At 48.6% G+C, this 24,265-nt stretch overlaps 1 protein-coding gene across 2 annotated transcripts in view; it reads left to right on the top strand.

The window, feature by feature from the left end:
- Window positions 1-24,265, top strand: part of SMPD4 (sphingomyelin phosphodiesterase 4) — a 181,399-nt gene that overhangs the window by 65,934 nt on the left and 91,200 nt on the right. Inside the window, exons 10-11 of one of the 2 annotated variants that reach the window (XM_063913033.1) lie at window positions 13,900-13,983; window positions 20,385-20,530. In XM_063913033.1, the coding sequence (XP_063769103.1) occupies window positions 13,900-13,983; window positions 20,385-20,530 (230 nt within the window). The remainder of the gene's footprint in view (window positions 1-13,899; window positions 13,984-20,384; window positions 20,531-24,265) is intronic. The other variant, XM_063913034.1, reaches the window with a different exon arrangement.

Here is a 24,265-nt window from a genome sequence, read left to right as displayed (position 1 = left end):
TAACTCCCACGAAGGAGTTATTTATTTATTTTTTAACTAACCATCTGTGTCCGAGTGTTTTCAGAAGAGGGAAGCCATACAGTACCTCCTTTCAGCAGGAGTGTCATTCCTGTCCTGAAACAGCAGAAAAGATCTGGTTTTTAGTGAAACGTCTTTCTTGTTCAAAAAAACAGTTCTTCTAGCCCATTTCTGGTCCTGAAATCCCTAACTGTTCTGAACAGTGTTAAAAGGTGTATTTGAGGTCTTCAACAACATGAAAAAAGAGGAGTTCATGGTATCCATAGACACCAAGGACTTACACTTGCATGTTGGAAGACACCAGTGCCTCTTGAGATTTGCTTTTTAAATCACTTTTTATTTTTTGTTTTGTATGCTCACCTTAACAAAGATAATGACAATGATGGCTACCCTTCTTAGATAAAGAAGCATGGTGGTCGTTACCTGGTCAATCTACTCATCAAGGCAACATCTTGGAATCTCATGTTTTGGATTCTCAGTGTCAAGAAATCCAGCTTGGCATATTCCCAGCAAACTGTACGTCTATCTGATGCCTATCAGTAGAGGGCTTGCCTCCCACCAGGGAATGGCCCAATAGGGTCAACCAGATTTTGATATGAAGGCATCTTGGTTAAAACATATTAGGGGCTGCTTCCATTCCAGGATGAGGGTTCCACAGGCATTTCTGGTTGGTGACGTGGGTTACTCAGAGTTTCCATCTTATCTACCTGGTGCTTAAGAAGATAAATTGTAAGTGTGTTTGGTTTTTCTCTGTCCTCCATCTGGGGGACGCTGCGCCGTTACTTGTGGGTTAGAGGTGTGTGGTAGTGGAGTTTGGCACAGAACTATCAAAAGCTGGGGGGCGTGGCCTGACGAGTAATGGAGTAGGACGTGTAATCCTAGCTCCCCAGCCGACAACATCCTAAAAGACATCCTGACACCCCCTGTGTGACTGCATAAGTCTATCTGCGGCTACCTGAATATCTGCTGCCCGATCTGTGCCTCATCTCAAGTGGATCCTGTGTCCAGTGTGCCTGCCAGGAACATTAGAAGGGCTGAGCTGCTCCTGACCTGCACGAGGCCGGCGCCATCTTGGATTGAGCTGCAGGGGAGCTGTGCCACTCGTCTCCCACCCGGCTCTCCTGACGTGCCCTGCGGCCGGCGAGTGGATACCGCCGGGGCCCCGCCACCTGCACAGCACATCACTCTGCTCCACTTCTCCGCTGGACGGCCAGGGCACTTGTCGCGGCCGTGCAGAGTACGGGAAACTGCCGGGCGCCATCTTGCGGTTGGCGGGCCGCAACTGCCGGGCGCCATCTTGCGGTTGGCGGGCCGCACACACGGAGCTCCGCCACCCGCCCCTGACAGCCCTGTACTAAACCCGGAGCGGCCTGTGAGCCGAGCAGGGGATACCCCCGCTGCCTGCTATAGTAGCCTTTGTCCCATGAAGTCTATAACATAATGCTGGGCTGACTGTGGGATTTTCCGGGCGCCATCTTGGGGTTGGCAACAGGATCAGCTCTGCTCCAGTCCACACCTCTCCTGCTGGAAGTGTCTATTATATGCAGCCTGGGCAGCTAGACCAGACTGGAGGCTGGTAAATAATACTAAAGAAGACCTGCATTGCTCTGCCTCGGGGGGGTGCTGTTTGTGCAGGTGGGAAGTTGCTTGACACCCTGATTCTGACCACAGCTTCCAAATCTATAGTGCCGACACACAGCCACACTGTCAGGTACACTGGTCCTTTTATATATATATATATTCGTCCTGCGTCTCTTGGCCCGTACATAGTGAGTTGGTGCCTGCGCCCCCTCTCTCTGCCTGCACTGCTTTGACATATAATTGGTCGAATACGGTGGCATTGTGTTATCCAAAATGGTGAAAGGCCGCCAACAAAATGCGGCGGCAGGCGCAATGGAAAAGTTTGTCCGCAACCCCGGTCCCCAACAACAGCGGAGGGAAACTACACAAGATGAGTCCTCGCCCCCTTCTCCTGCATGCAGCTCTGTCTCAACAGAACCACCTGATGCTGCGTTACAAAGAGTGTTGGATGCCGTGACAGCAAGTGAGGCTCGCCTGGCTGATAAAATTGGGCAGGTGCAGTCTGATCTCTCCATTATACACCAGGACCTACAACGGGTGAGAGAGAGGGTGGGTGAGGCCGAAACCCGTATCTCCAATGTCGAGGATACTGTCACTCCGCTGGGGCGGCGTACTGACACTTTGGAGTCTCAAATGACTGATGTGCGCAAAAAACTAACGGATATGGAGGGACGCCTACGTCGCAACAATGTCCGTTTCATCGGTCTGCCCGAGAAGGAGGAGGGCTCATCTCCTGAGGAATTTCTAGAGGCGTGGCTTCGGAAGGCATTTTGACCCGATGAATTCTCGCCTCATTTCACCATAGAACGAGCTCATAGAGTTCCGATGCGCCCGTTGCCTCCGGGGGCCCCGCCTCGTACCTTCATCGCCAAGTTCCTTCACTTCCGCGACCGGGACACTGTTCTGAAACTTGCTCGCACGAAAGGCCCCCTTAAATGGAACGGGTCGCCAATATCGGTCTTCCCAGACTTCGCGGTGGAGGTGCAGAAAGATAGAGCCCAATTTCTGCCTGTTAAGAGGAGACTCCGGGAACTTGAATTGCCATACGCCATGCTCTTTCCATCACGATTACGAGTGGTAGCTGATGGTGAGACCAAATTTTTTGAAGCTCCTCGAGAGGCGATGATATGGCTGGATAGACGCTTCCCGGCTAGACGGGCTCTTGCTGATTCGTGATTAATCCCTGTGACTGTGGTTGCAAAAGAATTTATGTACAGGATAAGATTATCTGCATATCTACTGGGGGGATGCAGGTTGTGGAAAATGTTTAATTATCTATGCTGCTCCCTGAGGAGGTGAGGGTGGTGGGGGGGCTAATTACTTACCTGATTTTCTGTCTTGTTATCCTTCTTATACAGGCAATTACTATATTAATAATGCTAGGATATGTCGGGTGGAGGGCTGGGGGAGAGGAGGGATATATCTGTGATCTGAATATACCCGATTATATTTTGCTCTTTAGTCCCAGGGGGTGACTTTGTATATTTCGCTCCTTTTTCTATCCTATGGGGGCGATTTAGCCTACAGGCTGGGGAAGTTTTGTTTTGTTTGTGTTTTGTTTTCTCTTTCTTAGGGCCATTATAATTTTTGGCTCCACCCAGGGTATAACAAGTTGTGTGCTCTTGGCTTGAGCCGGTGTTAGGTTCAGGGATCCAAGTATGCTGCAGGTTGGGAGTAGTGTACAGGGTGGGGGGAGGGGGGAAGTTACAGGCTACGGTTGTTTCTGGTATGGATGGTCGAGATTTGAGTGTGTATGGCTTAAGAATCTATTCATTGAGCGGTGGTGCCCTGCTCTTGTATGCAGAGAAGATGGGTCTGGCTGGCTGCGGGCTGTAGCCTCTCTTATTATCAAAACGACCCCTCATGGTTGGACTTAGGTTGGTGTCATGGAATGTGCGGGGACTCAATGACAAGATCAAGAGATCCCTTGTGCTTAGACAAATTAAGCAATATGCCGCTGATGTGATATGTCTTATGGAGACCCACCTGGTGGGCAGCAAGACCCTAGCCCTTAAGAGACCCTGGGTAGGGTGGGCATTCCATTCCACACACACTTCTGCCTCTCGGGGGGTCTCTATCCTTGTAAAGAAGACAGTTCCCTTTGCGCTGGAGTCAGTACAGACGGACCCATGGGGAAGATATGTGTTTTTAAAGTGTAAAATCCATTGTACCCCTCTGCTTTTGCTGTCCGTATATGTGCCTCCCCCGTACTCCTCCGATGTCCTGAAAAGGGTTGCCGGGTTTGTGGCCTTGTCACCGGGTATGCCCGTGGTTTGTGTGGGGGATTTCAACAATGTATTGGATAAAGCGATGGATAGATTCTCCACCAATCCTTCTGGTCCACATTCTGGTAGAAATGATTTTGCTGAGGTTGTGTCGGGACTGGGCCTGGTTGATCCTTGGAGACTGAGACATCCATCTGTTAAACAATATTCATGCTTCTCACACTCTCACTCCTCGTTCTCTAGGATTGACCTGGCCCTTCTCTCGAGCGATCTGATTCCTAGGGTCCGGGATAGCAAATATGAGACTAGGGGTATATCGGATCACTCCCCTTTAACATTGACCCTGGACTTTGGTTGCTCTAGAGGACAGGCAGTGTGGAAGTTTAACCCGTTTTGGCTTGTACATATGGGAGATGGCTCCGATTTGGTGACTGCGTGGCGGGAATTTTTTGAGATAAACAAGGCTGGGCAACCTATCTCTAATTTATGGGATGCGTTCAAGGCCTTTTTGCGGGGAACCCTAATTAAACGAGTGGCTAATTTAAAATCCTTTTTCAGGCACCGGGAGACCGAGCTAGAGACCCTAAGTGTTGCCGCAGAGGCACAATATTTACAGGATTGCTTGGATAGTTCCAAATCTGTATGGTTGACAGCTCAGGGGGATTGGAGGGAGTGTCTAATGGAAAAGACTCAGCATAGACTCCTCTTCTCCTCTCACACCTTTTACGCCTCCGGGGATAGGCCGGGATCATATTTAGCCTCCTTGGCACGAGGTGAGAGATCCGCTAATACCGTGGTGGAAATAGAGGCCTCAGACGGTACCACTGTAGTGCAGACCCCACAGATTGCGTCGGAATTCGTGTCGTACTATAGGCGATTATATAGCTCTAAACTAGACTGTACCCCGATGCAATTAGACGAATATTTACAGACTATACAGCTCCCCTTGCTGACTGGTGAGGCGCATGACTTCCTCGAGGCACCTATTTCACCAGAGGAGATTGTAGATGCGATCAGTGCTGCCCCCAATGGGAAGGCTTCAGGGCTCGATGGCATACCGTCTGAGCTATATAAACGTCATTTAGACTTTTTTGTCCCCCAATTGCTTGAGCTATATAGTCAAATATTCACACCGGAATCCCTCCCATTATCTATGGCGGAGGCATTGATTATTGTCCTACCGAAACCCGATAAGGACCACAGGAAGGTTGATTCTTATAGACCTATCTCCCTTCTACCGACCGATGTTAAAATTCTGGCCAAAATCCTGGCAAGTAGATTAAATAAGGTAATTACGCAGATTATACACCCAGATCAGACGGGATTTATGCCCAATAAATCAACATCCATAAATCTCAGACGACTATTTACCCATCTCCAGGTCCCCCGTGAGGCACCCTCATCCATAGTAGTATCATTGGACGCCGCTAAGGCCTTTGACTCCGTGGAGTGGGAGTACTTGTGGAGGGTCATGCGCAAGTTTGGTATAGGCCCCAGCTTTATCAAATTTGTCCGCCTGCTGTATTCCTCTCCCCTGGCTAGAGTGACGGTGAATGGCTTTGTGTCACATTCCTTTCCGTTGTCCAGAGGCACTCGTCAGGGATGCCCATTGTCCCCTACCCTGTTTGCTATAGCCATTGAACCCCTTGCATGTCTTCTGCGAGCGAACCCTGAGATTACTGGATACACCGTGGGCACCAGGGAGGAGAAAATAGCTCTATATGCCGATGATATCCTGCTATTTGTGGATCGCTATGCTGAGTCTATGCCTAAGATTTTAGATATTATTAATAAGTTCGGAGGTTACTCTGGGCTTCTGATCAATTGGGAGAAATCCTCCATTATCCCGTTTCAGGGTGAGGTCCCTGCCTCCCCATTGGTTGTTCTCCCGCTAAGATGGGTGAATTCCTTTAAGTATCTGGGCATTTGGGTATCCAACGACCCTCATAAATTTACTTCCCTTAATATTACACCGCAAGTATCTTATCTTCGCAATAAAGTGAAGGTCTGGGGGAAATTGCCCTTGACAGTTACAGGGAGGGTTAACCTGGTGAAAATGGTTTTTCAGCCCAAACTCCTGTACATACTTCAACAATCCCCAATATACATCCCCCAGAAAACTTTCAAACAGATAGATGGCTTGATGTCCTCTTTGGTTTGGGCTAGTAAACGGGCACGGTTGAAACTTAATACTCTGACTAGGCCCAAAACCTCAGGGGGGCTGGCTCTTCCCAACTTTCGTCTTTATTATTTTGCAGCACAATTAGCACATTTATGGGAATGGGTTAATGATTCTGACACTTCAAGTTTGCACTCACAGCTGGTTTTGCAGGAATATCCAGGTGGTTCCCCACTGAGACTGCTTCTCTGTGGAAGCGTCAAAGTGTCGGCACTACCACTCATTAAACAATATATTACTGTTTGGAGACTGGCGCACCGGATACTGCAAGGACAGGGCATTGACCCTGACACTCCGCTGGACAATAAATATGGACTGCCAGAGTTGTATCAGCTTCAAGTCAGGGAGGTGTGGGAACCATGGGGAGTAACCTCACTGGGACACTTATACACTGATGGGTTTTTTAGATCCTTCCAGCAGATTCAACAGGAATTTAACGTCCCCTCTGCGTATTTTTATCGCTTCCTTCAATTGAGACATGCGGTGTCTGCCCAATTCCCTGATGGCCCGCCGGCGTTTACTGATTCCCCGGTCAAATTGCTGTTGCAGACGGTGGGATCCGGTCACTTAGTATCCAAAATATATGGCCGGTTACTTCAAATGCATCATATAGACCCCCTTAGCTCCCTCAAGACCAAGTGGGAATCTGATCTAGGTCCAGTGTCGGATGAGATATGGGAGGGTGCCCTGGGATCGTGCCGGCTTTCAACAGCATCTGTCCGATATCAACAAATTCAGTTGTTCGTGCTGCACAGGGTATATATGTCACCTCTGCGATTGTCACATATAGGGGGATCCCACAGCTCAAAATGTCCCAAATGTGGCAGTATGGGAGCAGACTTTTGGCATATGATATGGATATGCCCTCTGGTGTCGACTTTTTGGGAGGAGGTTATACGTGCCATAGTTGTTACGGGTATCCCCTCTACCGTACTTACACCTATCTCTTGCATATTGGCAACTATAGATGAGGAAACTCTAGACCCGCCCAGTCGACGCTATGTTATAAACCTCAGTGCTCTGGCCAAGGTTTGCATAGCCAGACTATGGATGGCTAATGAAGCCCCAGCGCCACAATCCTGGATTGCTCTGGTTAATACAACTGTTGCACATGAAAAATTCGTATATCTGGCCAGGAATGCGGAAAAAAAGTTTATTGCTATATGGGGAAAGTGGATGAGCTCTCGCTATTTCGCTTCAAGGATGAATACTGCTGAACCCTAGATTTATTTTACTGCCCGATATGAGTGGTCTATGTGTGGGATCTCTGGGGTAAGCGGCCCGTGGTCGGCCGGACTAAAAGACATGATAATATCGTGACAAAGGATAACACAATGTGTGTTTAATATATAGGAAATCTGGGTCACCACTGCTCTATTGCTACTTAAGACGCTGAATGGGATAGTTAATACCACATCACACTATGCTCTCTATGATATACCGTAAGCATGTTGTTGTTACTTGTTCAAGTGTTTCAGTCTAGTTGATGTATGTATGTTATGTTTGCCCTAGGCAATGTTTAAATGTTAAAACATTGTAAAAACCAATAAAAACTTATTGAATTTAAAAAAAAGAACTATCAAAAGCTGACTCCTCCCCCCTCTAACCCCTCCCATCTCCTTCCTGCTCAGCCCTGTTCAGTTTTAGTTTTGTGCCTGTGGGGTACAGACACAGTTTTTATTTCTCTTTAGATTTTCTGTTTATTTTTTTTTATTTTCACAAATACCTAGTCCCTGTTTACAGGTGACAGGTATAACAGTGGAAGGGGTTAGTATCCCATTCCAGACTGCTGCATGGAGGCCACTATACCTTGGTCACTGGGGCCTTCAGAGAGAGAGAGAGAAGAAAGCAGCATCAGGTACTGGACAGCCACAATCTGTCATTGACAGTATTGGGCTGTCCCTATTTCCTATTGCTAATGGGGAATTTATTCTTATCTATACATCCTTCCCCCGCCGATGCCCCCCCCCCCCCTCCCCCGGAGCGCGCGACCATCCACAGACAGCCGGATGGCTGAACTGGGGTGGAATGTGATGTGGACGGACTGTGTTTAGGTCCGGGAGGGTGTTATTCACTCCCTGGACCGTTGCTGTGCTGCCGTGACAACCGCTGTGTAGCGGCGCACGGGAGCCGAACTTCCGGTTTTGACGGAGAGTGAGAGGAGTGACGTCAGGCGGGCAGAGCCGTCTTCCCGCTCAGCTCTGCCCGCGCGCGCGCTGCTGGTCACGGCGCCATCTTCTCTGCCTGCAGACAGGGGGACGCTGTGCTACGGAGGGGGATTACACTACACAAAAACCGCAAGTATAAAAGGGGGGGGGATCACACAAACTTGGGGGACAGGACATAGTACACCAGAGTACAGGATGACCAGTAAGCCAGAGAAACCTACAAAGGGAAAAACAACCTCAGTGGTTTATTTCTCATGTTCACAATGTGGCACAAAGCTGGCTAAGGGGAGTGCTGATGCAGGGACCCTCTGTACATCATGCTCGGGTGCACCAGCGGCAGATCAGCAGGCCAGATCCACAGATCAGTCAATGCCCCCTTGGGTCAAGGCCATGGTGGATGCAATTTAGATTTGCGTCAGTCAAGGTCGGAAGCAGCTTTGGCCCAGACTCAGGTGGAACCGCTGTGGGCCCAGAATATGGGAAAGTGTCTCACTGATTTGACTCAGTCTGTAAATAAATTTGTAAATTCGGCCAGTAGTTCGGCTATTGCGTTTCCGGGAGAGGAGTTGGATACTCTGACATCTCCATTGGAAGAAGGGGAGGTAGATCCTGAATGGGACGAAAATTCGGCTTGGGAAGATGAGGATTTATCTACTAGTTCAGGTGTTAGGCTACTAATCGAAGCCATTCGTCAGACCCTTAATATTCAGGATGAGGCAGTAGCCGAGACTTCTTCCCCTTTCTTCAAACGACAGAAGAGACAGGTTACTGCCTTCCCTTCTTACTCGCACTTTGCGGATATTTTAAAAGAACCCTGGCTAAAACCGGATTCGCGTTTCCAAGCTCCTAAAAAGTTAAAATTTCTATATCCTTTTACAGAGGAGGATACAAAATTTTGGGAAACTGCCCCAAAGGTAGACGCTCCTATTTTGCATTTAGCAAAAGCTACGGTTATTCCGTCAGTACAGTGTGACTTTAAAAGACTCTACCGATAGGAAGATAGAAGCATTACTAAAATCTATGTTTTCCTTATCAGGTGTCTCTCTCCGTCCAGTTCTGGCGAGTGCCTGGGTGCTTAAAGCCGTTGATGAGTGGCTTGCACAGGTTGTATCTGGGATGCAGTCAGACGATCCGTCGGAGGCCATTCAATTAGCAGAACAGATTTCTGAGGCCCTTACTTACGTGGGTGAAGCCTTATTGGATTCGGTGGCGCTACAGTCCCGTGTTTCTGCCTTAACAGTATCCGCAAGACGATCTCTTTGGCTTAGGGTTTGGAATGCTGATTCGGACTCAAAGCAGACCTTGACGGCAGTTCCTTTTGAAGGCGAGTTTCTCTTTGGATCAGAGTTAAAGAAGATCATTTCAGATACTACGGGAGGAAAGAGCCCTTTCCTTCCGTCTGCTCCTAACAAACCAAAACCTACAAGATTTCGGTCCTTTCGTACGCAGGGCAGAGGTAACTTCCAGTCCTTTCGACCCTTCTCCAGATTTCCACGGAGGGGATCATTCAGAGGTAGAGGAGCTCAGGCTACTCGCAGACCGGCCAGTAAGCCTGCCGACAAGCCTGAGGCATGACGCTTCGGGCCCTCTGGAGGGATCAATACAGGTTGGGGCTCGTTTACTTCACTTCAGGGAAGTGTGGCTCCTATCGAAACCAGATCGGTGGGTAATAGGGGTCATTTCCAGAGGATATATGTTGGATTTCGAAGAGACAGTCCCAACCCGACTATTTGTCACACCTCTCCCAGACGACCCCTCCAGACGTCAAGCTCTCCTTCAGGCAACAGCAACATTATTACAAAATGGAGTAATTCTTCCGGTCCCAGCTCCTCAGAGAGGTCGGGGCTTTTACTCTGGTCTTTTTCTCGTAGACAAGCCGGACGGTTCGTTTCGACCCATTCTAAATCTAAAAGCTCTCAATCCGTACCTTTCATCCCAAAAATTCAGGATGGAATCCATTCGCTCCATTATCGCAGCCATGGAGCCAGGGGAATATTTGGCTTCAATAGACATAAAGGACGCATACCTACATGTTCCAATTTGGATAGGACATCAATCCCTTCTGAGATTTGCAGTAGGTCCGTGGCATTTTCAGTTTCGGGCCCTTCCCTTTGGTCTCTCTACGGCTCCCCGGGTTTTTACGAAGGTCCTGGGTCATGTCGTCGCAGTTCTCCGTTGCAAAGGGGTCAACATCACCCCATACTTGGACGACCTGTTGATCAAGGCCCCGTCACCAGAGATTCTCACTCAGAACCTGCGTCTAACGATAGAGACTCTACAGTCGTTCGGGTGGATAATCAATTTTCCAAAGTCGTCTTTACTCCCGTCACAGAAAATGGTTTTTCTGGGTCTTCTATTCGACACCAACAGCCAGAAGGTGTTTCTTCCTACAGACAAGATTCAGGACTTACAAGCCAGAATCAGAACCCTGTTAAAATTGCCGGCAGTGTCAGTCCTCAGATGCATGCAGGTACTGGGCAAGATGGTGTCCTCATTCGAGGCAGTTCCATACGCCAGATTCCACGCCCGACCTCTTCAAGCTCAGATTCTCCACTGTTGGACTCGGTCGGATTCACGTCTCGAACTGCAGTTGATACGCTTGTCGATAAGAACTCGTCAGTCGCTCTACTGGTGGCTTCACAGTCACAATCTGAGGAAGGGTGCGCCGTTCACGGTCTGGTCTTGGATGATGGTAACCACGGACGCAAGCCTCAGCGGTTGGGGAGCAGTGTTCCAGACTCGTCATTTACAGGGGCGCTGGAGCAATCAAGAGTCAAAACTACAGATCAACATTCTGGAATTGAGAGCGATCCGGTATGCTCTCATTCGGATTCAGACCATGGTGCAGGGCCATCCAGTTCGGGTGCAATCCGACAATGCCACGGCAGTGGCTTACATCAACAAACAGGGAGGAACTCGCAGCTGGTCCGCAATGAGAGAGGTTGCTCAGATTCTCACGTGGGCGGAGCATTGGATTCCCGTGATTTCAGCAATTCACATTCCGGGAGTCGAAAACTGGGAAGCAGATTTTTTGAGTCGTCACACGATTCATCCGGGAGAATGGGAACTTCACCAGGAAGTGTTTCTTTCTCTAGTGGATCGCTGGGGAATGCCAGACATAGACCTGATGGCGTCACGCCTCAACAAAAAACTTCCTGTTTACGGATCAAGAACTCAGGATCCTCAAGCATTTCTGATCGATGCACTAACAGCTCCGTGGCAATTTCAGCTGGGTTACGTGTTCCCACCAATTCCATTGCTCCCACGTCTACTCCAACGCATTCGGCGAGAAGGCCTTGCAGTAATTCTGGTGGCTCCGGATTGGCCGCGCCGACAGTGGTACACTCTTCTAAGCAGCATGGTCGTCGGAGATCCCTTTCGCCTCCCTCTGCGACCAGATCTTCTTCTTCAAGGACCTTGTCGCCACCCAGATTTAAATCGGCTGGCTTTGACGGCTTGGTTCTTGAATCCAACATTTTGAAGGCAAAGGGTCTTTCTCGTGCGGTTGTTCAGACAATGATTCGGGCTAGAAAGCCGGTGACTTCTGGCATTTACCATAGAGTATGGCGTATTTACATTGCTTGGTGCGAGAAAAGGAACTTGACTCCGCATTTGTTTAGACTTCCTCGCCTGCTCTCCTTTCTCCAGGAGGGTCTTGACAAAGGTTTAAAACTTTCTTCCCTGAAGGGTCAGGTTTCGGCCTTGTCGGTTCTTTTTCAAAAGAAATTAGCAATCATCCCAGAGGTTCAAACATTCCTGCAGGGAGTACTTCGAATTCAACCACCTTTTGTTCCTCCGATTCCTCCCTGGGATTTAAACTTGGTACTTAAGGCTCTTCAAAATTCTCCATTTGAACCTCTAGAATCTGTGGAACTACGTTATCTAACACAAAAAGTTGTTTTTCTTTTGGCGATTGCCTCAGCTAGACGAGTGTCTGAGTTGGCGGCTCTTTCTTGCAGGCCGCCCTTGTTAGTGTTTCATGAAAATCGGGTAGTGCTGCGGACAAAGCCTTCATTTCTTCCAAAGGTTGTTTCAGCATTCCATTTAAATCAGGACATCGTTCTTCCAGCTTTTAATCCGTCATCTTCTCAGGGGGAGGATTCCCATTTGGCTCTCTTGGATGTTGTTCGGGCCTTACGTATTTATTTGTCTCGCACAGAGTCTTTCCGTCGTACGGATTCCTTGTTGGTATTGATTGATGCTCCCAAACGAGGTTGGCCTGCCTCTAAGAACACTGTGGCCCGTTGGGTAACTTCGGCCATCAGACAGGCTTAAGTGTCCTCAAACGTTTCGGTTCCTGACTCAATTAGGGCTCATTCGACTAGAGCAGTTGGAGCGTCTTGGGCTGTTCGCGGTGGTGCATCTGTTGAGCAACTATGCAGGGCGGCGACCTGGTCGTCAGTCCATACGTTCACAAAGTTTTACCGGTTTCATACTTTTGGTTTGGAGACTGCCTCTGTTGGGCGTCGTATTTTACAGACGGCTATGCCGTCAACGTCTCCCTCCTCTCATTAGCTTGCTTTGGGAAGTCCCACAAGTAACGGCGCAGCGTCCCCCAGATGGAGGACAGAGAAATTGGGATTTTTGTTTACTTACCGTAAAATCTCTTTCTCGGAGTCCATCTGGGGGACGCTGCGATCCCTCCCATAGGTTGTCTGGTTTAATTGGTTAATTTTTTATTCTGGTCTATCTCCTTTGGCTTGGCTAAACGTTAACTGAACAGGGCTGAGCAGGAAGGAGATGGGAGGGGTTAGAGGGGGGAGGAGTCAGCTTTTGATAGTTCTGTGCCAAACTCCACTACCACACACCTCTAACCCACAAGTAACGGCGCAGCGTCCCCCAGATGGACTCAGAGAAAGAGATTTTACGGTAAGTAAACAAAAATCCCAATATTTTGTTGTCTGACTGATCTGGAAGGCCCTGGTACATTCTAGAGGGCCCTGTATTGTTGCTGTTTCCATGACCAAAAAGTCCCCTTGGGGGCTCGGTAGCTCTCCACAGGTTCTATTCCCACTCTATTGGTGTCATGGACACCCACGAGTGGGAATTGTCATGTTGCGTTGGCATTCCGGCGTCGGTATCCTGAACGCCGGGATCCCAATAGACGGCAAATTAAACGTATACCTGAGAGGACTCTCCGTTCAATAGTAAATTGTAATTGAATTGAAAAATTGTAATTGAATTGAGAAATTTTAATTGAATTGAGGAATTTTTGTTCTCATTTGAGAGTTTTCTCCTATCCCACTTGATCTGTACTCATGATTGTGCCGCGTTTGGGCTTTGTTATACGGATACTGAAGTTCCCAGGCAGCCACTGCAGTATAGATGTGACGTGAAGTGTTTGAAGTGCCCAAATTCCCTGTCACTCCACAATATACCCATGATATCCAGTGCCACCCAATGGACTGAGAGAAAAGGATTTAAGTACACAAGTACTAAAACACTGTTGAATTGAGTGTAGATATGTTTCTCGTTGCTGCCAGCATTATAGCCATACATTGCCAATTTAATTTAATTGCTAGTAGTCATGTTGGATGGGTCAGATTGCTGAAAATGTTTTGATATTCGATTCTGCATTTATGTTGCCCTATATTTTGTGTTTTTGTTTATTTAACCATATATGTTTTCTCTCATTCCATATTTTGTGTTTTGTTATTTCTCTATTTTTGTCCCTACTCCTCCCCATCTCCTCTTCCTCGTCACCTGTTGGCTCCTGTGTGTGTTTCAGCTGGAAGCTCTTCACTACAGGCTCAATGTGTCCAGCACTTCGTACATTTTTCCTGCTCTGCCTGGGTCCCTCCATTCATACCAAGTACTTCCAGCTCTCTGGGACACACTTCTGTGTTATAAATCATAGCAGGGTGGGGGAAAGGGAGCTTCTGCCATCTTACATCCTCTTTCCAGTGCAATGTGGGAATGAGTCATTTACTGGGCATGGTCAATCATGCGACAATAAAGGGCATTTCTCTATCGTCCTAGTGGATGCTGGGGTTCCTGAAAGGACCATGGGGGATAGCGGCTCCGCAGGAGACAGGGCACAAAAGTAAAGCTTTCCGATCAGGTGGTGTGCACTGGCTCCTCCCCCTATGACCCTCCTCCAAGCCAGTTAGATTTTGTGCCCGGCCGAGAAGGGTGCAATCTAGGTGGCTCTCCTAAAGAGCTGCTTAGAAAAGTTTAGCTTAGGTTTTTTATTTTACAGTGAGTCCTGCTGGCAACAGGATCACTGCATCGAGGGACTTAGGGGAGAAGAAGTGAACTCACCTGCGTGCAGGATGGATTGGCTTCTTGGCTACTGGACATCAGCTCCAGAGGGACGATCACAGGTACAGCCTGGATGGTCACCGGAGCCTTGCCGCCGGCCCCCTTGCAGATGCTGAAGTAAGAAGAAGGTCCAGAATCGGCGGCAGAAGACTCCTCAGTCTTCTAAAGGTAGCGCACAGCACTGCAGCTGTGCGCCATTTTCCTCTCAGCACACTTCACACGGCAGTCACTGAGGGTGCAGGGCGCTGGGAGGGGGGCGCCCTGGGAGGCAAATGAATACCTATTTTGGCTAAAAATACCTCACATATAGCCTCCGGAGGCTATATGGAGATATTTAACCCCTGCCAGAATCCGTTAAGAGCGGGAGACGAGGCCGCCGAAAAAGGGGCGGGGCCTATCTCCTCAGCACACAGCGCCATTTTCCCTCACAGAAAGGCTGGAGGGAAGGCTCCCAGGCTCTCCCCTGCACTGCACTACAGAAACAGGGTTAAAACAGAGAGGGGGGGCACTAATTTGGCGTTAAAAATATATAAAAAAAAAAAAAAGATGCTATAAGGGAAAACACTTATATAAGGTTGTCCCTATATAATTATAGCGTTTTTGGTGTGTGCTGGCAAACTCTCCCTCTGTCTCTCCAAAGGGCTAGTGGGTCCTGTCCTCTATCAGAGCATTCCCTGTGTGTGTGCTGTGTGTCGGTACGTGTGTGTCGACATGTATGAGGACGATGTTGGTGAGGAGGCGGAGCAATTGCCTGTAATGGTGATGTCACTCTCTAGGGAGTCGACACCGGAATGGATGGCTTATTTAGGGAATTACGTGATAATGTCAACACGCTGCAAGGTCGGTTGACGACATGAGACGGCCGACAAACAATTAGTACCGGTCCAGACGTCTCAAAAACACCGTCAGGGGTTTTAAAACGCCCGTTTACTTTAGTCGGTCGACACAGACACAGACAGGGACACTGAATCCAGTGTCGACGGTGAATAAACAAACGTATTCCTTATTAGGGCCACACGTTAAAGGCAATGAAGGAGGTGTTTCATATTTCTGATACTACAAGTACCACAAAAGAGGGTATTATGTGGGATGTGAAAAAACTACCGTAGTTTTTCCTGAATCAGATAAATTAAATAAAGTGTGTGATGATGCGTGGGTTCCCCCCGATAGAAAATTATGGGCGGTATACCCTTTCCCGCCAGAAGTTAGGGCGCGTTGGGAAACACCCCTTAGGGTGGATAAGGCGCTCACACGCTTATCAAAAGAAGTGGCGGTACCGTCTATAGATAGGGCCGTCCTCAAGGACCAGCTGACAGGAGGCTGGAAAATATCATAAAAAGTATATACACACATACTGGTGTTATACTGCGACCAGCGATCGCCTCAGCCTGGATGTGCAGAGCTGGGGTGGCTTGGTCGGATTCCCTGACTAAAAATATTGATACCCTTGACAGGGACAGTATTTTATTGACTATAGAGCATTTTAAAGGATGCATTTCTATATATGCGAGATGCACAGAGGGATATTTGCACTCTGGCATCAAGAGTAAATGCGATGTCCATATCTGCCAGAAGATGTTATGGACACGACAGTGGTCAGGTGATGCAGATTCCAAACGGCACAAAGGTGTATTGCCGTATAAAGGAAGAGGAGTTATTTGGGGTCGGTCCATCGGACCTGGTGGCCACGGCAACTGCTGGAAAATCCGCCGTTTTTACCCTAAGTCACATCTCTGCAGAAAAAGACACCGTCTTTTCAGCCTCAGTCCTTTCGTCCCTATAAGATCATATCTGCCCAGGGATAGAGGAAAGGGAAGAAGACTGCAGCAGGCAGCCCATTCCCAGGAACAGAAGCGTTCCACCGCTTCTGACAAGTTCTCAGCATGGCGCTGAGACCGTACAGGACCCCTGGATCCTACAAGTAGTATCCCAGGGGTACAGATTGGAATGTCGAGACGTTTCCCCTTCGCAGGCTCCTGAAGTCTGCTTTACCAAGGTCTCCCTCCGACAAGGAGGCAGTATGGGAAAAAATTCACAAGCTGTATTCCCAGCAGGTGATAATTAAATTACCCCTCCTACTACAAGAAAAGGGGTATTATTCCACACTATATTGTGGTACTGAAGCCAGAAGGCTAGGTGAGACTTATTCAAAAAAATTTTTTGAACACTTACAAAGGTTCAAATCAAGATGGAGTCACTCAGAGCAGTGATAACGAACCAGGAAGAAGGGGACTATATAGTGTCCCGGGACATCAGGGATGCTTACCTCTATGTCCCAAATTTGCCCTTCTCACTAAGGGTACCTCAGGTTCGTGGTGCAGAACTGTCACTATCAGTTTCAGACGCTGCCGTTTGGATTGTCCACGGCACCCCGGGTCTTTACCAAGGTAATGGCCGAAATGATGATTCTTCTTCGAAGAAAAGGCGTCTTAATTATCCCTTACTTGGACGATCTCCTGATAAGGGCATAGTCCAGGGAACAGTTGGAGGTCGGAGTAGCACTATCTCGGATACTGCTACAACAGCACGGGTGGATTCTAAATATTCCAAAATCGCAGCTGATCCCGACGACACGTCTGCTGTGCCTAGGGATGATTCTGGACACAGTCTAGAAAAAGGTGTTTCTCCCGGAAGAGAAAGCCAGGGAGTTATCCGAGCTAGTCAGGAACCTCCTAAAAACAGTGCATCATTGCACAAGGGTCCTGGTAAAAATGGTGGCTTCCTACGAAGCAATTCCATTCGGCAGATTTCACGCAAGAACTTTTCAGTGGGATCTGCTGGACAAATGGTCCGGATCGCATCTTCAGATGCATCAGCGGATAACCCTATATCCAAGGACAAGGGTGTCTCTCCTGTGGTGGTTATAGAGTGCTCATCTTCTAGAGGGCCGCAGATTCGGCATTCAGGATTGGATGCTGGTGACCACGGAGCCCAGCCCGAGAGGCTGGGGAGCAGTCACACAAGGAAAAAATTTCCAGGGAGTGTGATCAAGTCTGGAGACTTTTCTCCACATAAATATACTGGAGCTAAGGGTAAATTTATAATGCTCTAAGCTTAGCAAGACCTCTGCTTCAAGGTCAGCCGGTATTGATCCAGTGGGAAAAACATCACGGCAGTCGCCCACGTAAACAGACAGGGCGACACAAGAAGCAGGAGGGCAATGGCAAAAACTGCAAGGACTTTTCGCTGGGCGGAAAATCATGTGATAGCACTGTCAGCAGTGTTTCATCCCGGGAATGGAAACTGGGAAGCAGACTTCCTCAGCAGGCACGACCTCCACCCGGGAGAGTGGAAACTTCATCGGGAAGTTTTTTCCACATGATTGTAAACCGTTGGGAAATACCAAAGGTGGACATGATGGCGTCCCGTCTGAACAAAAAACGGGACAGGTATTGCGCCAGGTCAAGAGACCCTCAGGCAATAGCTGTGGACGTTCTGGTAACACCGTGGGTGTACCAGTCGGTGTATGTGTTCCCTCCTCTGCTTCTCATACCTAAGGTGCTGAGAATTATAAGACGTAGAGGAGTAAGAACTATACTCATGGCTCCGGATTGGCCAAGAAGGACTTGGTACCCGGAACTTCAAGAGATGCTTACAGAGGTCTTATGGCCTCTGCCGCTAAGAAGGGACTTGCTTCAGCAAGTACCATGTCTGTTCCAAGACTTACCGCAGCTGCGTTTGTCGGCATGGCGGTGGAAAGCCGGATCCTAAGGGAAAAAGGCATTCCGGAAGAGGTCATTCCTACCCTGGTCAAAGCCAGAAAGGAGGTGACCGCACAACATTATCACCACATGTGGCGAAAATATGTTGCGTGGTGTGAGGCCAGGAAGGCCCCACAAAGAAATTTCAACTCGGTCGTTTCCTGCATTTCCTGCAAACAGGAGTGTCTATGGGCCTCAAATTGGGGTCCATTAAGGTTCAAATGTCGGCCCTGTCGATTTTCTTCCAGAAAGAATTGGCTTCAGTTCCTGAAGTCCAGAAGTTTGTCAAGGGAGTATTGCATATACAACCCCCTTTTGTGCCTCCAGTGGCACTGTGGGATCTCAACGTAGTTCTGGGATTCCTCAAATCACATTGGTTTAAAACCAGTCAAATCTGTGGATTTGAAGCATCTCACATAAAAAGTGACCATGCTCTTGGCCCTGGCCTGGACCAGGCGAGTGTCAAATTGGTGGTTTTTTCTCAAAAAAGCCCATATCTGTTTGTCCATTCGGACAGGGCAGAGCTGCGGACTCGTCCCCAGTTCTCTCCCTAAGGTGGTGTCAGTGTTTCACCTGAACCAGCTTATTGTGGTGCCTTGCACCTACTAGGGACTTGGAGGACTCCAAGTTGCTAGATGTTGTCAGGGCCCTGAAAATATGTTCCAGGATGGCTGGAGTCAGGAAAACTGACTTGCTGTTATCCTGTATGCACCCAACAAACTGGGTGCTCTTGCTTCTAAGCAGACTATTGCTAGTTGGATGTGTAATACAATTCAGCTTGCACATTCTGTGGCAGGCCTGCCACAGCCAAAATATGTAAATGCCCATTCCACAAGGAAGGTGGGCTCATCTTGGGCGGCTGCCCGAGGGGTCTCGGCTTTACAACTTTGCCGAGCAGCTACTTGGTCAGGGGCAAACACGTTTGCTAAATTCTACAAATTTGATACCCTGGCTAAGGAGGACCTGGAGTTCTCTCATTCGGTGCTGCAGAGTCATCCGCACTCTCCCGCCCGTTTGGGAGCTTTGGTATAATCCCCATGGTCCTTTCAGGAACCCCAGCATCCACTAGGACGATAGAGAAAATAAGAATTTACTTACCGATAATTCTATTTCTCGGAGTCCGTAGTGGATGCTGGGCGCCCATCCCAAGTGCGGATTATCTGCAATACTTGTACATAGTTACAAAAATCGGGTTATTATTGTTGTGAGCCATCTTTTCAGAGGCTCCGCTGTTATCATACTGTTAACTGGGTTTAGATCACAAGTTGTACGGTGTGATTGGTGTGGCTGGTATGAGTCTTACCCGGGATTCAAAATTCCTCCCTTATTGTGTACGCTCGTCCGGGCACAGTACCTAACTGGCTTGGAGGAGGGTCATAGGGGGAGGAGCCAGTGCACACCACCTGATCGGAAAGCTTTACTTTTGTGCCCTGTCTCCTGCGGAGCCGCTATCCCCCATGGTCCTTTCAGGAACCCCAGCATCCACTACGGACTCCGAGAAATAGAATTATCGGTAAGTAAATTCTTATTTTTAACCATTGTTTGAATTTGGGTGTATTGCTTCAAGCAACTTGCTGTCTTATGTTTCTGATACTCTGCATCTCAGAATGGTGCATCCTTTCCCTCTGCTAGAGGTCCTCTGGATGCCTCTTTGTTGCCTTCAACTTGCTGAGACTGGGTGATGAGCACTAAACCGCTTTGGCTGGGGAATTTGTAATTGTTTATATAGTTCTTCATGTTGCTGACAAGATGCATTCACTCTACCCAGTTATCCATCACCAGCATTTCCTGCATAATCCGGCTATGATGTACCTTCTAAAATATTGTGTATCATTGTCTACTGTAGAATGTTCCAGAGTGGGTGCAGTGCCCAGCACTTCCTCTTTTTTTTAGTCATTTTAAAGTATGTCTTTGTTCTTTCATTCTAACTTGCGTCTCAAATATGAAAACTGTCACAGAGCCAAGTGTAAATGCAGATATGCCATGCACACCATGAAAAAAAACACATTAAAGAAAAATCTTTGACATTGAACCTGTTTTCCTATTGTAACTATAGACCATTGACACTGGCTGCTGTCATATTTTTTCCTGTGTATAGGGTGAATGCGATCTTCACTAATAACGCCTTGCAGTCTGTCTCCTCTCCTTCACATGCTGTGCTCGTTGCATACTTAACTTTTACGTCTGTTTGTGCTGCAGGTTAAATATCTGTGCAGCAGTCAGTAACGTTGTTTTTTTCCCTGGCTTATAGGAGGCTTTCCAGCCCACAGAGGAACATGTTTTGGTGGTTAGAGTTCTAGTGAAACACTTGCACACTTTTGCCAACAGTCAGAGGCCAGAGCAGTCCTCTCCTTCAGTTCACTCTCACACACAAAGTCCCCTGGAAGAGCTTAAAAGGTGTGTTCTTCGTATGTGTATCTGCTTATGTGATCTGGGCAATGAAACCGATTATAAAGTAGAAGACATGGAATAGATAATAAGACGTGAATATGTTTGCAAATGCTGTAATTGGAAACAGTTTCTTTTGTTTCTCTGACGTCCTAGTGGATGCTGGGAACTCCGTAAGGACCATGGGGAATAGCGGCTCCGCAGGAGACTGGGCACAACTAAAGAAAGCTTTAGGACTACCTGGTGTGCACTGGCTCCTCCCACTATGACCCTCCTCCAGACCTCAGTTAGAATCTTGTGCCCGGCTGAGCTGGATGCACACTAGGGGCTCTCCTGAGCTCCTAGAAAGAAAGTATATTTAGGTTTTTTATTTTACAGTGAGATCTGCTGGCAACAGACTCACTGCAGCGAGGGACTAAGGGGAGAAGAAGCGAACCTACCTAACTGGTGGTAGCTTGGGCTTCTTAGGCTACTGGACACCATTAGCTCCAGAGGGATCGACCGCAGGAACCGGCCTTGATGTTCGGTCCCGGAGCCGCGCCGCCGGCCCCCTTACAGAGCCAAAAGCAAGAAGTGTTCCGGAAAATCGGCGGCAGAAGATTTCAGTCTTCACCAAGGTAGCGCACAGCACTGCAGCTGTGCGCCATTGCTTCTCATGCACACCTCACACTCCGGTCACTGATGGGTGCAGGGCGCTGGGGGGGGGGCGCCCTGAGCAGCAATATTAAGACCTTGGCTGGCAAAATAATCACAATATATAGTCCCAGAGGCTATATATGTGATAAATACCCCTGCCAGAATCCATAAAAAAGCGGGAGAAAAGTCAGCCGAAAAAGGGGCGGGGCTATCTCCCTCAGCACACTGGCGCCATTTTCTCTTCACAGTGCAGCTGGAAGACAGCTCCCTAGGCTCTCCCCTGTAGTTTTCAGGCTCAAAGGGTTAAAAAGAGAGGGGGGGCACCAAATTTAGGCGCAATATTGTTTATACAAGCAGCTATTGGGGAAAATTCACTCAGTTATAATGTTAATCCCTACATTATATAGCGCTCTGGTGTGTGCTGGCATACTCACTCTCTGTCTCCCCAAAGGGCTTTGTGGGGTCCTGTCCTCAGTCAGAGCATTCCATCTGTGTGTGCGGTGTGTCGGTACGGCTGTGTCGACATGTTTGATGAGGAGGCTTATGTGGAGGCGGAGCAGATGCCGATAAATGGGATGTCGCCCCCTGTGGGGCTGACACCAGAGTGGATGGGTAGGTGGAAGGTATTAACCGACAGTGTCAACTCCTTACATAAAAGGCTGGATGACGTAACAGCTGTGGAACAGCCGGCTTCTTAGCCCGCGCCTGCCCAGGCGTGTCAAAGGCCATCAGGGGCTCAAAAACGCCCGCTCCCTCAGATGGCAGACACAGATGTCGACACGGAGTCTGACTCCAGTGTCGACGAGGTTGAGACATATACACAATCCACTAGGAACATCCGTTGCATGATCCTGGCAATAAAAAATGTTACACATTTCTGACATTAACCCAAGTACCACTAAAAAAGGGTTTTATGTTTGGGGAGAAAAAGCAGGCAGTGTTTGTTCCCCCATCAGATGAGTGAATGAAGTGTGTGAAAAAGCGTGGGTTCCCCCTATAAGAAACTGGTAATTTCTAAAAAGTTACGGATGGCGTACCCTTTCCCGCCAGAGGATAGGTTACGCTGGGAGATATCCCCTAGGGTGGATAAGGCGCTCACACGTTTGTCAAAAAAGGTGGCACTGCCGTCTTAGGATACGGCCACTTTGAAGGTACCTGTTGATAAAAAGCAGGAGGCTATCCTGAAGTCTGTATTTACACACTCAGGTACTAGACTGAGACCTGCAATTGCCTCAGCATGGATAGTGCTGCTGCAGCGTGGTCTGTGACCCTGTCAGACAGGGATACTATTTTGCTAACATAAGAGCATATTAAAGACGTCGTCTTATATATGAGGGATGCACAGAGGGATATTTTGCCGGCTGGCATCCAGAATTAATGCAATGTCCATTCTGTCAGGAGGGTATTAGAGACCCGGCACTGGACAGGTGATGCTGACTTTAAAAAGGCACATAGAGATTCTGCCTTATAAGGGTGAGGAATTGTTTGGGGATGGTCTCTGGGACCTCGTATCCACAGCAACAGCTGGGAAGAATTTTTTTTACCTCAGGTTTCCTCACAGCCTAAGAAAGCACTGTATTATCAGGTACAGTCCTTTCGGCTTCAGAAAAGCAAGCGGGTCAAAGGCGCTTCCTTTCTGCACAGAGACAAGGGAAGAGGGAAAAAGCTGCACCAGTCAGCCAGTTCCCAGGATCAAAATTCTTCCCCCGCTTCCTCTGAGTCCACCGCATGACGCGGGGGCTCCACAGGTGTAGCCAGGTGCGGTGGGGGCGCGTCTCGAGAACTTCAGCGTCCAGTGGGCTCGCTCACAGGTGGATCCCTGGGTTCTGCATGTAGTATCACAGGGATACAAGCTGGAGTTCGAGGCGACTCCCTCTCGCCGTTACCTCAAATCAGCAAGCTGTACTTCCAGCAGGTGAAAATCAAGGTACCCCTCCTTCAACAAGGCCGGGGTTACTATTCCACAATGTTGTGGTACCGAAACCAGACTGTTCGGTGAAACCCATTCTAAAATTGAAATCCTTGAACACTTATATACGAAAGTTCAAGTTAAAAATGAAATCGCTCAGGGCGGTTATTGCAAGCCTGGACGAGGGAGATTACATGGTATCTCTGGACATCAGGGATGCTTACCTGCATGTCCCCATTTACCATCCTCACCAGGAGTACCTCAGTTTTGTGGTACAGGTTTGTCATTACCAATTCCAGACGTTGCCGTTAGGTCTGTTCACTGCACCGAGAGTATTTACCAAGGTAATGGCCGAAATGATGATACTCCTTCGAAAAAAGGGAGTTTTTAATTATCCCGTACTTGGACGATCTCCTGATAAAGGCGAGGTCCAAGGAGCAGTTATTGGTCGGGGTAGCACTATCTCGGGAAGTGCTACAACAGCACAGCTGGTTCCTACGACACGTCTACTGTTCCTGGGGATGGTTCTGGACACAGACCAGAAAAAAGTGTTTCTCCCGGAGGAGAAAGCCGAGGAGCTGTCATCTCGAGTCAGAGGCCTCCTGAAACCAAAACAGGTGTCGGTGCATCACTGCACGCGAGTCCTGGGAAAAATGGTAGCTTCCTACGAAGCAATGCCATTCGGCAGGTTCCATGCAAGAGCTTTTCAGTGGGACCTGTTGGACAAGTGGTCCGGATCGCATCTTCAGATGCATCGGCTGATAACCCTGTCTCCAAGGACCAGGGTATCTCTGCCGTGGTGACTGCAGGGTGCTCATCTTCGAGAGGGCCGCAGATTCGGCATACAGGACTGGGTTCTGGTGACCACGGATGCCAGCCTTCGAGGCTGGGGGGCAGTCACACAGGGAAAAAACTTCCAGGGACTATGGTCAAATCGGGAGATTTCCCTACACATAAACATTCTGGAACTGAGGGCCATTTACAATGCCCTAAGTCAAGCAAGACCCCTGCTTCGAAACCAGCCGGTACTGATTCAGTCAGACAACATCACGGCGGTCGCCCATGTAAACCAACAGGGCGGCACAAGAAGCAGGATGGCAATGGCAGAAGCCACAAGGATTCTCCGATGGGCGGAAAATCATGTGTTATCACTGTCAGCAGTGTTCATTCCCGGAGTGGACAACTGGGAAGCAGATTTT

This window comes from Pseudophryne corroboree, chromosome 1 (genome assembly GCF_028390025.1).
Source record: "Pseudophryne corroboree isolate aPseCor3 chromosome 1, aPseCor3.hap2, whole genome shotgun sequence".
NCBI lineage: Eukaryota > Metazoa > Chordata > Amphibia > Anura > Myobatrachidae > Pseudophryne > Pseudophryne corroboree.
This window is presented reverse-complemented; position numbering and strand designations above follow the sequence as displayed.